The sequence below is a fragment of the Physella acuta genome, unplaced genomic scaffold (assembly GCF_028476545.2).
Source record: "Physella acuta isolate Inbredline_101_S28 unplaced genomic scaffold, ASM2847654v3 ptg000331l, whole genome shotgun sequence".
NCBI lineage: Eukaryota > Metazoa > Mollusca > Gastropoda > Physidae > Physella > Physella acuta.
This window is the reverse complement of record NW_026731850.1, coordinates 32,034-45,579: the sequence shown is the minus strand read 5'-3', so window position 1 is coordinate 45,579 and position 13,546 is coordinate 32,034. Positions and strand designations below refer to the sequence as shown.

Here is a 13,546-nt window from a genome sequence, read left to right as displayed (position 1 = left end):
TGGACAATTTAAATTTGGTTTCTAAAAGTATTTATCGAATAGGATGATTGTTAATGGTTAAGAATTATTTTTTTAATTACATCACATTATATTTAAACAGTATTTTTCATTTTGTGAGGTAATTTTGAGATCAGTGATCAAAATTGTTTCGTTAAAAATTGAACTCAGGTTTTAGACCGGAACTTCAAGCTGGGATATGTCATCCTTCCCATAACCCTCTTGGTCCTGCAGTACTGCCCCTCCCCTCAGCGTTACGCCTCAGACTACCAGCCTCCTACATACACACTGTGGTACCTAGAGCCACATACCAGAGTCTCTTGGCTCAAGTCTTTACTGGTTATTTTATACAAGGTGCAACCATTTTTTTAAATTGTAGCTATGGAATTTACTAAATTAAATTAAGTGAAAAGCTAAAAAAAAAAATAAGTTTGCATATTTAAATAATGTTTTAAAAATTTCTATATTTTAAACAATAGTATCAGATTAGCACATCCCCACGGTCGGCAATCATCCAGACCCTTGTCCAGCTGGTCATCAACACTATTGATGCACAACATCACCGGTGCAGGAAAACAGAAGATGGCTTCCAGCCTCCAACACCAACTGTACAAAGAAGTAAGCTAAGCTTAGAGATGTCCGTATGCTTTAGCATTTTATATAGACCACCATAGACTTTTTTATGGGAACTGTTTTCTCCATTTATTGCTTAAAATAAAAACATATGAATAGCCAGATACATTTTTCCACACCAAAATACTATTAAACATATTTTAAAGTACGGTTATTCAAATCTATTTTAAGTCATGCATAATGTTTTACATTGCTTGTTTTTATTCTCAATAAATAAATTAATATGCCAATTTATTAAATGGTTTACTATGTTCAGATTTCAGTAAAATCTCTGTCAGTGACCTTGAAAACATTCAGGAGACAGATACACCCCCACAGTCCCCCTCTAGCCAAAAACAAGACAATGGAGACATGAGTTCTGTTGAGGTCAGGTCACATCCCACTGGAAGTGTTGTCCATTATTTCAAGGTTGGCTTAATTTTTCTTTATTAAATATAATTAATAGCCTAAATGACAATTAATGAACAATTTATTTTCTTTTAAAATTATTGAGTTATTTAAATTGATTCCTAAAATGGAATTTTTTATATATAAAAAATGTAAACAAAATTTTAACGGTACAGTGAATGTTGAATCTGAATTTTACAATATAAGAATTTAAGAATAAACATCAATGTTGATTTTACTCAGTTTAACTTAAAAATGTATAATGATGATTTTTGTATACTTTTAGTCATAAATGTTTTTATGTATGTTTGTCTGGCTTTAGCAAGGACACACAGATGGTGCAGACAGCAGTGAAGGGATTGTGTCAGACTCTGAAGGCACTCCCTCTACCACTGTGATAGCCAGGAAAGAGGGATCAAGAAAAATGAAGGGGAGACAACCCAGAAGACTGATAGAGTACTCTGAGCCTGATTCAGCTGATGATGATTCAAAGGATAATGTATGTTAGTTTAAATCAGTTGGATAAAGCTATTTTACTGCAAATATTGGTCTAGATGTATTCTTATACAACTCCATGTGTTTGAAATAACTAGGAAATGTATTTCTGTTGGGTTTTTTTCACATTGAAGAAGAATATTAAACTTATTCTGAAAATGTTTTTAAAGCTTTAACTTAGCTAGGAATATCACATGGATTTTTTTTTCTGTTAACCAAAGATTTATTTATGGGTGGAACTGGCAATCCTTGTTATCCCACACAAACTTTATTGATCAAATGGAAACTATTGGTTGGTTTTATACAACATAGTTAAGTAGTTTTTACTGTATAATGGAGTTGTGTATCCTGATGGTAACTTTGTGTACCCTGATGGTAATTTAGTGTTTTTGATTACCCTGACCAGACTGAGAGAAGTGATGCACCACTGTTGTCACAGAAGAACAAAGCACCTGTGTCAGTTGACAAAAAAATGGCGCAACAGTTGCGGGAGTTCACAGTGTCATCCTCCAGTCAGCCAATGGCAGGCCCTCCCACAAGCCAGGTGAACATGGCAGGACCCTCACACAGTGTAGCCACCAGCAGTAGTGCTACCACGGAGGGATCAAGGTGTGTGCTTATAAGTATAGATTGTATCTTAGCTATCCTTTTAAACTTTATATTCCTGGAGGTAAAGTTTATCCTATCAAACCTTGTATTCCTGGAAGTAAAGTTCATCAGTAGATTGTATCTTAGCTATCCTTTCAAACCTTGTATTTCTAGAAGTAAAGTTTATCAGTAGATTGTATCTTAGCTATCCTTTCAAACCTTGTATTTCTAGAAGTAAAGTTTATCAGTAGATTGTATCTTAGCTATCCTATCAAACATTTTATTACTAGAAGTTAAGTTTATCAGTGCTTTGTATCTTTTCTATCCTATCAAACCTTGTATTCCTGGATGTTAAGTTTATCAGTAGATTGTATCTTAGCTATCCTATCAAACCTTGTATTTCTAGAAGTTAAGTTTCTCAGTAGATTGTATCTTAGCTATCCTTTCAAACATTGTATTCCAGGAAGTAAAGTTTATCATTTTCCAATTAACTTGACCATCTGAAGGGATTGTGTTGTCACCTAACCTGACTTGCTTTAATTTATAAACTTCTAAAAAAATTTTAATTTCCAATATGTGCATAAGTTATTATTTGCAATCAGAGAACATGGGACAACATCTGACCACAGTCGTGAAGGAGCCTCTGATGATACATCAGATGACAGTGACAAGACACAGACCAGTGAAGGAGATTCTGCTGGAGATGTTGCCTCTGAGGAGCACAAAGGTAGATAACTTTTAGCATAAGAGAGAGGGAGGTAACTTTTTTATGTACTTTAATGACTAATTTTAAAATATTTTTACCATATTTAGTATTAGTTTCAACTTTAATTTCTCTAATTTTATTTTATATTCAACTCTTGTTATTTATGCATCCAAAGAATATTTATACATTCTTGAGTCTTATTTTGTCTCTTGCAGACACACTAGCAGATAAAAGGGTGAGCCCTGTGCTGAAACCAAACTTCAGACAGAGAAGACCTCGCAAGACAGGGCTGACAACTATTGACTTCCAAAAAAAGTTTCCAGAGCTGAGAGAGGAGAAACATCCAACAGAGGAAACCTGTCCAGTGTCACGCCCTGCAGGGTATGTGAGAAACTGGTCAAGTGTTTTAATTTGTTACATTATTCTCCTATGGTAGATTTAAATCTGATAATTATAATACATTGCTTAACAAATTGTGTAAATGCTGTTGGCAGGCGTAAATCCCGCAAGGCAGAACTACTGGCCAAACAGCAGACAACAAAGAAAGCTACAGCAACCAGACATGGTGAGAACGTGATGGTGGAGCGATGCAGTGAGTGCAACGCTGTGCTGGAGCAGTACGATGATGACACCATTGGCCTGTGTATTACCAATCTGGCAACATTTGTGCATCGTGAGCCTGGCCTGGCCACCCCCAAACTCTTGGATATGCTGCAGTGTGCTGCCAGGTCAGGATCTATTGTGATACATTTTTCTATAGGCTAAGAAAAGTTATTGATTAGAAAAAATAATTTGTACAAATATTTTTAGACTTTAATTTCGAATTAAATTATTTTTTAACTTGAGCTTTGAATTAAATTATTTTTTATTTTTCAGGATTGCATCTGGCAGCCATTATTCCTGGCAAGCTGAAAGGTAAGGCATTGTTTATATAGTGTGTGATGTTTTTGATTGGGTTTTATTTGTTGGGAGTTTATATCTGGATTAATTGATAGATAAGGATTTTTTTATGGAGATATTTCAGAATTGTAGTCAAAGTATTTATTTGTCTTTCATCTTTACCTAAAATATAACAATAAACAAGTCTTATATTCATTGTGCAATCATTTTTAATTTATATTAAGTCTGACTAACTTATCCGTTCTATTTTAACCAACCAGTAATGTCATCATACCTGGCAACTGTGTCAGCATAGCCAGACAGTTTATCCGCTGTGTTCTACATCAGCTTGCACCCAATGGGATCTTCCCCATGCTTTTTCAAAGTAACATGGAAGGTGTGTCAACTCTCTTACAATGAGGGAAATTGTTGAATTTAATTTTTTTTTTACCTGTTATTTTAAATAACATGGAAATAGTTGTTTAAATTATTTATTAGTACATCCATGTCTTAAGAATTGTTTTTATTTTTCTCAGACCCCCACTTCTGGAAAACCATGGCAGCTGCCCTTTTAGACTTCAGTGATCTCCCTTCTCATGCCCCTCTTCAGTATTTGCTTGAAGTTAGTCCTACTTTGATTATACAATAAGGCTGGTAAGTAGGTCACCAACCATTTCTATGGCTCATGCAGGTTTCATTGAGCCGTAGAACTGGTTGGTGACCTACTTACCAGCCCTATTTGTAACCACATTTTAGAAGATTAGCAACTGTCTTGAATAGTTAGATAGTTGTTTCCATGCCTTAAATTCCTTTCCAACGTTTACATTTCAACACCCAGGGTTTGAATGAACGCAAGAACTTGCCCCAAGACACCATCATGTTGCTGATGAATAACATCTCCACATACCTGAACTGTGTGTCCCTTGAAGGCCCTCTGCCCATGTGGACGGCCATCCTGACTCACTTTGACACTTTCCTCCGCCGTCTGCCAACTGTGCTGCCCAACCCTTGTGATATGGCACCCATTATGAAAATCATAACAACACTTCTTAAAGTTTACATCATTGGAAATGTCAGGGTATGTTGATTTCTTGGGGCATTTACAGCTATTAAGTATAATCAACATGTTAATTGCATCAAATAATAGTAAACTATTGGGGATGGCAGTCAATAGTCTTGAAATGGCTTATTAAATATTTTAAAATCTGGTGTGATGTTATTATAAATATGGTTATAAAAATCTGACTGGTTGAAGTTTGACAGACTTTACCAAAGATGTATGTATTTGATGTTTCAGTATTTTGGGTAACTAAACACATTTTTAAAAAAAAGCTAAAACAATTTGGGTGTACACAGAAAATGTAAACAAAAATCATCAAACATACTTTAAGTAGAAATCTCTTGTATTTAATTTCATGTCACTCTGTGCATTGGTTTATTTCAGAGTATACTGGAGCCATTTTCTAAAATTCTAAGCTTTGCTATACAGAACTGTACCTTCAAACTTCAGCAGCTGTTGGACATTTGTTCTTTGTGTAACAGAGCTTTGACAAGGGTAGGCACTGAGCATGTTTACTTTATGTTGACAAGGAGCTGTAGCTGTTACATTTGATTCAAATCACTGAAACTATTTTTTAAAGATTTACTGACTTTGCAATTAAAAAAAAAACCCTGTAGTCATTACCTTTTCCCATTCATGCCTAAAACACATGGGTCACATGAAGCGAAGTTCATCTGTTTAATAGGGGATAGTGTGGTCAGCACTACGCCCAGCCATCTTGTTATCCCTAATGTGAGTCAGGTAATCACCAAGGCTGTGCAGGCTCAGGGTTGTCCTACAGTCTCAAGCCCAGGATCTGAACTTGTTATGTGCAGTGAATGGGTTTACTGAACTTGAGTAAATAAAATAAATTTTTTTGTATGTGCAGAGGAGGGGTTTACTTCAATTGATTTAATAAAAAAACTATGTCCTGTAGGAGAGAGACAAGATGTTCCTGACACGTACAGTCATCTATGAACTGGTTCAAGCTCTCAAGTTTAAGTCCAGCATACCAGATGAGAACCTTCTTCTACTTGTGCAAGTAAGCTGAAACTTTCAATAATATATGGTCGAACTTTCCATACTATACTTCCTGATCAAACTTTCCATACTATACTTCCTGGTCAAACTTTCCATACTATACTTCCTGATAAACATTAAATAGACCCGGACTCACTCTTTATTTTTAATTTCTAGTATCTGTATTGCCTAATTTATGTATTTTTGCTAAGATCCCCTTCACTTGTCTAGTTTGTAGTGCTGGATGCAGGAGGGACCCTGTCCTTGTACAATGCCACAGCTACAGAAACAAACACACTCTATAGTTCCCAGTCCCCGTCTATGGTGACAACCTGCGCTGCTGAGGCAATGAGACAACATCTCAATGACTGCCTAGAGTTTATTGCAGACTTGCACACAATCACCAAAATTAAGGTACTTGATGAATTTTATTAGGTACCTTAGTATCTAATTATTTTATGCTTGTTTAAATTCATTTATTAAATTTTAAAATTCAGCAACTGAATGTTAGCAACTTTTTAAACTTGTTTATTTTAATAATCTAACACAAGTAAATATTTTGCCAATAAAAGAATCTGTTTCAAGTGTCCCAATTATATTTATAGTCTGTGACTCTTTAAAAGTTTATTTGCTCCCTTACCTGGGGAATATTTAATTACATTTTTCCTCGATGTTACTTTAGTAAATAATATCCCTTATTTTGTTTATCCAGTGTTAAAAATAAAATATAACTTTTGTTTGATTTTACTCTGCATGCAGACGAACATGAAAGTAGCTGGGGCCAGCCTGAATGAAGACACACTGGGCAGTCAGCTCAAGTCTGGCATCTCTCAGTACCTTTCCCTGGAGATCACCAGAGGCAATGGCAGAGACAACCGGTCAATCACCAGATACCTGCCGTGGCTCTATCACCCACCCTCCGCCATGCAGCAAGGGTGAGTGCAATACTTCAGTGGCTCCACTGTTAAATAGGAACTCTCCTAACATACCTAGCCTTTAATTCATTTCTTGAATTTTTCAATGCAAAACTTTCAGTTATACATAATTGAATTTGAAATCAATATTTGTTTGGAAATGTGAAATATAGATATTTGGAGAATTTAGTAATGAAATGACTCTAAAATGCTTAACTATTTTACAGTCCAAAAGAATTCATAGACTGCATTGGACACATTCGACTTATGTCCTGGCTTCTGATTGGTTCCCTGACTCACACAGCAGTCACAGAGGGAGCAGCACCCATCTCATGTCTGCCCATCCCACTGGAGGCCAGTTGTCACATCTCTGACCACATCATGGTCATTATGACTGGCTTTGCTGAACAGTCCAGTGTGAGTCATTTTTCTTCTACATCACTACTATTTGATATTAAATAATTTTATTGTTAGTGTCCATCATGAAAGTTTGAATAAAATTGAGGATAAAATTTGCTTTCTCCCCCACAGGCGTCTGTCTTACACATGTCCTCACTGTTCCATGCATTTATTCTTTGTCAGGTAAGCTTTTCTTCTCTTTCAACTTGACGTAATCAAGTTCACTTTCTTACATTTTTAGTGAAATTTAAACTTTCACAACAATTGTATCTATCATTTTATTTTACATCACTTGTTGTCATACGTTTTATTTTATTTCTTCTGTATTATTTATTTCCAATTATAGTTTTTTTTATAAGCCCGAATTTCATGAAAATTTTCTAGGTTTTTGTTAATTTATTGGTCAAATCATTTTAAAGCTGTCAATAAAGCTTGTTTTATTATTTTCTCATAAACCACCCACCCACCCACCAACTAAACAGCTGTGGACCATGTACAGTGAATCAGCTGCTGCCCTCCACTCACCTGGCAGTGAACAACACCAAGTGGCCTCGGCCATGATAATGGACTTCTGGGCCAGAGTTACCCCTGGGATCTTACAGCTGTTGTCTCATTCTAAAGTGGTAAGATTTACCTTGATGCTCTTTTAGGAGAAATTTTATGGATGACTGATTTTTTTTGCATCCAAGTACTTCAAATCAAGATATTAGTTAAGATACATTTTCCAGTACATCCATTTAATAATGTGACTACTTACATGTAAAGCCTACACAGTAAAACATGACTAAGATTCAAGTCAGATGTTTTAGAACATGTGGAATTTTTGCCATTTCTAGTTCGGGTATAGTAGATAAAGTAAGAGTCTAAACTTGTTGAAATTTTAGTGGAAAATGGTTAGTCAATATTGAAATACATAGAAGGATTTGTCAGTTTCCAAATTATGTTTGTGAACAAGTGGTATCTTTATCTAGGAGACTCTTTACAAAAATCTAGATTTTGCAAATACTATAATGTTTATAATGATCATTTAAAATTTTTACTTGTAAATATGTCCTGCATAATTGAATGTTTTTTTTTTTTTACTATGGTCAAATTATTTTTAATTAGTAAAACAGTTGTTGAATAGAAATGTGATGTACAGAAAGGGTTGGAGTTCATTTTTATTTGCTTGTTGACCAGTGATCATTGACATCACAGAAAAATAATTTTGCTTGATTGTTGTTTCTTTTTTATTCTAGTGATTGAAATCATGAAACTGATAACTGTGTTGAATAGTTAAAAATCTGTATAAAATTGATGCCAATTTGATTGTATGAAGTTGTGCATGCCTTTTACAAACTTCCAGATTAAAGAAACTTATTTCTCCCCCCTCCCACCAACTTATTTTTGTTTTGCTGTCATCTGTGAAAGGATAAGCCAGCCTTAGAGGTTTGGATACTGTGCCCATTTTGATCTTTATTTACTTTAGCTCATAGTTGTTCATTGTTGTACAACAAATCATACAACAAACTTTATGAGCTCATCCTGGCTTCTGCTCTACAACTTTTATTTTTGACAAACTTGGCCTATTTTATTACAACTTTTTATTTTCATTTATTTACTGGATCTGTCTTTTAAATATGTCTCATATACTCATATAGAATGATAAAATTAATTATGTTTCCAATTATTAACTTCAACTAAAAAAATTTAGTGTGAAAGTGAAAGTCAGCATGCTTATTTAAATAGGCATGAAAAAATGCACATTCTTTCTTGTTTTTTAGCCTATGCTTAAATTTGATGAAAAAAAATTAATTTCCTATTTACTCATTATTTTTTTTTAAATGAATCTAACCAAAGAATATTAGCCTTAGTAATTTTAAAGTGCCACAAATGACTTTCTTTATTGGTTTGTTTTTCTGAGCTATAGTAGGTTTATTGTAAATCATTCACAGCATTGCATTTTATTTGACCTTGGTGTGGGATCCAGCTAATCCACTAGGCCTTGGTAATGACAGCAAAGTTGGTTTATAAGTAAACAATAGTTGTTCCAAATGTTTCCAATTTTCCACCTTTTTCAAATAATTTTAATTTTACTGATAATTTTTTATCACCATTTGCTATTCATTTATTTTTACTCTAAAATTGATTTGTGTGAATCACATTTTTTTTGTCATGTTCTGGTCCTAATAATTTACTTTTAATATCTTCCTGTTTCCTTTTTAAAATTAAATCCACTAAAAAAATATTTATTTTATCAAATCAGGTTTTATTTTTAAAGTTATGAGTTATTTCCCTTGAATTTCACTAAATGTTCCAACATAGCCAAACATTTTTTACACTTGCCTACATTTACATGTGCTACATTTTAATCAGCTGGTATAATAACATGATTGTTATATATTTCATATAGAGCACTTAAGCTTCATAATTTTTTTATCCTAGTGTTTTTATTAGACTAGCATTTGTATTTGATGTTTTTCTCACATGCTACACACTAATGCATTCTATCACAGTTTTTTTGCACAGATAACTACTTTATTATTGCCATAAATCTCACTTGACCAGTTACACGCCATGTTAGATGAATATTTAGCATGCATGGTTGGCCTAGAAGTGAGAATGGTAGTTTAGAATTTTGGGAACATCACATTTGCACATTATATAATTGTCTTTTTTTCTTTAAATTATTTCCTTTGTATCTGATGCGTGTGAATGAATCGTAATGATTGTCATAATATTGCACTTTTTAAATTCATATTTAAAAATAGCAATTACTTATACAATAATTCCTGCATAAATTTGTATACATGACTTTGATGGTAAACTATATCATTTATTATAATACATATTTATAACTGACCCACTCTATATCAATTTATTAAGATCCAAGCATGCTAATTTTTATATATGTACTTAGGGTTATTTTATACTAACTAAATCAAAATTAACCTTTGGTTGAATGCTGCCTTATATCCCAACAGGTTTTAAATATTTATAAATTAATATTTTGTTTTTCTTTTATTGTAGTTTGATAATAGATTAACATTAATTAAATAGATCAGTTTTAGTTTTATAATGCAGAAAACCGCCTCATAAAAGACTAACCCATAGTTTGTTATTTTATTTTTAGCAATAACTATTTTTAAATTAATTTTTCTGTAGATTACATTATAGAGCATTGTTTTATTTTATTTTTCATTCTAATTAGAATAAATTAACATAACACAGTAAATAGCTAACCACATGTATGTAGTAGAATATTTGACAGTGAGTAGTTGATATCATAAACTTTACTAATTGCTTATTTAATTGCTGTTTTTTAAAATACTGATCCATTTGTGTGATTGTAGCTTGCAGAAATGGTGAACCTGCACTTTCTTGGTTTGATGGAAGCCCTCCAGGAGTGCAATTCTTCGGTGCTAGCCAAGGTCAGTTTGAGATTTTCTTTTAAAAAGTAGAAGTGTTTTACACTACCTGGAAATATTTGTTGTTATACGACCAAAATGTGGCACGGAGTGGTCTAGCAGTAGAGAGCTGGACTGCTAACCCATAAGTCTCGAGTTCGAATCTGGGTTCAAGTCAGTATAGTGCTGACCACACTATCTCTTCATATGCAAGAACAAGTGAACTCTACTTCACTTGCCCAATAGACCATCAGATTTGAAAAGGGAACTTTACTACTTTACTTTTACGACCAAAATACATCCATTTGCTATATTCACACTGTGTCACACAGAAAATGTGAACTAATGTAGGAATATACCCATCTTGTGTAGTTTTATTAAACATTGTTTTAGTTTCATGTAAAACTGTATCTTTCCCCCTAGTTATTTCCCATGTGGACCTCCATACTGTTTGCCTATCATGCTCAGGTAAGTTTGGCCTTCTTGTTACATTGAATTCTTACAACATCATTCAACACTGGTACATACATATGGAAACAACTAAAACCTTTTGAAATCATTGCTTGCCTTAGGCTTTTATTTTCTTATTTAGTCTTGATAAGAATCATATTTTCATGTTTGTTTTAGTTGAACTATTCTTTTAGAGATTTTTAATGAATGAGATCTTTTAATTTACTAAATTCACCCCTTACCTCCTCCACCACTACCACCACCCCCACATAACATATTTTATATAATAACTATTTTATATAATAAATGAGAATTTTTTAGTTAGACAATTATTTGAAGTTAATCATGTCATAAGTATTATCATAAAAACTACTAGGCACTTTTATGTATAACTTTGGTTACAATTTTCAATTACTTTTTTTACAAAACAGTCATGCCTAATCTGTTTTTTACCTACCTGATCACTTCATGTATCTTAATCTCCTGCCTTAGATTATCCTACCTTAATCTTACCCCATATTTTAGCTGCCAGGCCACCTCCAGGTGAGGCTACAGAACTGCCAGAACTGGGAACCCCCCCACCCCACCAAAGACCAGACATCTTTCAACTCATCCATTCTTCTCTCCTGGCTGAAAAGAATTCAGTTCAAGTTGGGCCAGATTGAGGTGCAGTCTTCTGCTGCCACACAAATTTATGTTGTCTGAAACTTATTTCAACATGGAGAAATTGTTCTCAAATCTGTCAATGATTATGAATCTTCTGCCACAAATTTATGTTGTCTTAAACTATTTCAACACGGAGAAATCATTCTCAAATCTGTCAGTGATTATGAATCTTCTGCCACAAATTTATGTTGTCTGAAACTATTTCAACATGCAGAAATCGTTCTAAAATTTGTATTTGATAATGAATCTCACTTACGGGTTTAGCTTATATTGTCTATACATTCAGCAAACTCATTTTTGTTAAAAGTCTCTGATGTATTAGAGGGTTGTTAGTGTCATATAGTGATACATTTGTAAAGTGCTTATTTCCCCATGGCCAAAGATCTGAGTATGTACCCTTGGATAAGCCGAGTATGTAAAAAATACATGATATTATTCTAGAATAATTCTAGAATAATTAGAAACAATTATTCAAAGATAGTTGATGACACACTGTTGTATAAATAAAACAGGTTTATTATCTTCCAAAAACAAATAGTTGATGAAGCACCAAACATTAATGAAGCATGTTGGTAAAGAGTTTAACTACATCAGATCAACTTGTGATCAATGCCTGGCAATGTGTTCTTCTAGTCTTGTTAGTGAATGGCCAAATCTGCTTCTATTGTTATTGCCGATGTCCAATTTAGCTACTCTTGCCAGTTCTATTGTTTTGTAATAGTATAAAAAGATGCCAAAAATCAAATTCATATTTAAACTGTATAAATTGATACTTTAGTTTGGTATTGTTATGGTGAATTCATGTTTTATACACTATTACCCTGTGATTTAGTGTTAATATTTTAGTGTTCACGTGTCAGTCATTTCTGTGTGATATTCAACATGTATTCATCCTTCACTAATTTTATTTACAAAATTATGTGAAGGTTTTAGTGTTGTTTAAAATAAATATACATATTATTTATAATGAATCATGCTACTTTCATTTTGTAATTTATAAACTATTACATATAAGTTTACAAAGTTTACACTTGTGCAATGATATTTAATATTTCTGGTTGTATTTCTAGTCATGTATAAGTCTCTCTGTTTGTGTTGTAAGAGTTTAAAGTAAAATAATAGTCTTCCACTATTAGCCAATATGGTTTGGTAAAAATATTTGTTTAGATTACACGTGGTTTCGAGATGGCCATATTGGTTTAGATATTTATTTACTTTTCTTTCAAAGGATTGAAACTGTTAGTTTTCAGATTGCTTCCCTTGGCTGTTGTATATATTGTCAGGGGACAGTAGAATGCTGTTGTTTTTTTTTTAAATCAGTGCTAATAAGCTTTATAAGTAAAGCAATGTATACAAATCCATATGTGTTTAATTAAGCACTAGAAGTAGGCCTACAGTATTTTTGTACTTGTAGATGTCTTAACAGTGCAGTATTGTTTACTGTTAGAAGAGGAATACAGATGTTGTCAATTAAAGTGAAAAAAAGTAATTTTTTTTTTTAAATATTTGAGTTGAATTTCTTTGAATGTGTTTTGTATTTGTTGGACTTGGCATTGTTTTTGTTACACTTAAGAAGTAACATCCACATTTATTAACATGCTACTGAACACACAGAAGTGTAGGCCTACAAATATTTTGGTTAGATATCTGGCTCAGCTGGTCATTTGAAAAGTGTGAGGGTCAATATGCACCAACATCCTGTCCAGTGTTTCTTCCAGACTTTTTTCTCCCGGGGGGGGGGGGGGGGACACTGTTAAAAGTATATATTTTTTATAAATTTCATTCGGGGGCGGTAGACTTTTTGGAAGAAACTCTGATCCTGTCCAGTTGTCAACAGAAATATCTAGTCAATGTCCTGTTGGTGACCTTGACCCATATGAGAATTGCTTGGCAGATTTCAATTGTATTTTAATCTATTAAAAACTACATCAAAACATTTGAGACAAAATAATATTGCAAGGTGATTTCATAATGAAACAATGTTAAT

General features: G+C 33.3%; 1 protein-coding gene across 11 annotated transcripts in view; it reads left to right on the top strand.

The window, feature by feature from the left end:
- Window positions 1-13,038, top strand: part of LOC131940783 (protein unc-79 homolog) — a 34,681-nt gene extending 21,643 nt beyond the window's left edge. For 8 of the 11 annotated variants that reach the window (XM_059299588.1, XM_059299587.1, XM_059299584.1 and 5 more), the window contains 23 exons: window positions 169-351; window positions 477-615; window positions 887-1,038; window positions 1,340-1,516; window positions 1,919-2,121; window positions 2,703-2,827; window positions 3,022-3,187; window positions 3,301-3,534; window positions 3,683-3,721; window positions 3,967-4,082; window positions 4,222-4,307; window positions 4,524-4,763; window positions 5,130-5,240; window positions 5,662-5,766; window positions 5,976-6,158; window positions 6,504-6,679; window positions 6,886-7,075; window positions 7,190-7,240; window positions 7,540-7,680; window positions 8,468-8,485; window positions 10,390-10,467; window positions 10,867-10,911; window positions 11,419-13,038. In XM_059299588.1, coding sequence (XP_059155571.1) covers window positions 169-351; window positions 477-615; window positions 887-1,038; window positions 1,340-1,516; window positions 1,919-2,121; window positions 2,703-2,827; window positions 3,022-3,187; window positions 3,301-3,534; window positions 3,683-3,721; window positions 3,967-4,082; window positions 4,222-4,307; window positions 4,524-4,763; window positions 5,130-5,240; window positions 5,662-5,766; window positions 5,976-6,158; window positions 6,504-6,679; window positions 6,886-7,075; window positions 7,190-7,240; window positions 7,540-7,680; window positions 8,468-8,485; window positions 10,390-10,467; window positions 10,867-10,911; window positions 11,419-11,598 — 3,138 coding nt within the window. In that variant the 3' untranslated portion in view covers window positions 11,599-13,038. Of the gene's footprint in view, window positions 1-168; window positions 352-476; window positions 616-886; window positions 1,039-1,339; window positions 1,517-1,918; window positions 2,122-2,702; window positions 2,828-3,021; window positions 3,188-3,300; window positions 3,535-3,682; window positions 3,722-3,966; window positions 4,083-4,221; window positions 4,308-4,523; window positions 4,764-5,129; window positions 5,241-5,661; window positions 5,767-5,975; window positions 6,159-6,503; window positions 6,680-6,885; window positions 7,076-7,189; window positions 7,241-7,539; window positions 7,681-8,467; window positions 8,486-8,991; window positions 10,468-10,866; window positions 10,912-11,418 lie in introns of those variants that run through there. The other 3 variants (XR_009386578.1, XM_059299585.1, XM_059299591.1) reach the window with 3 other exon arrangements.
- Window positions 13,039-13,546: the final 508 nt, after the last annotated feature.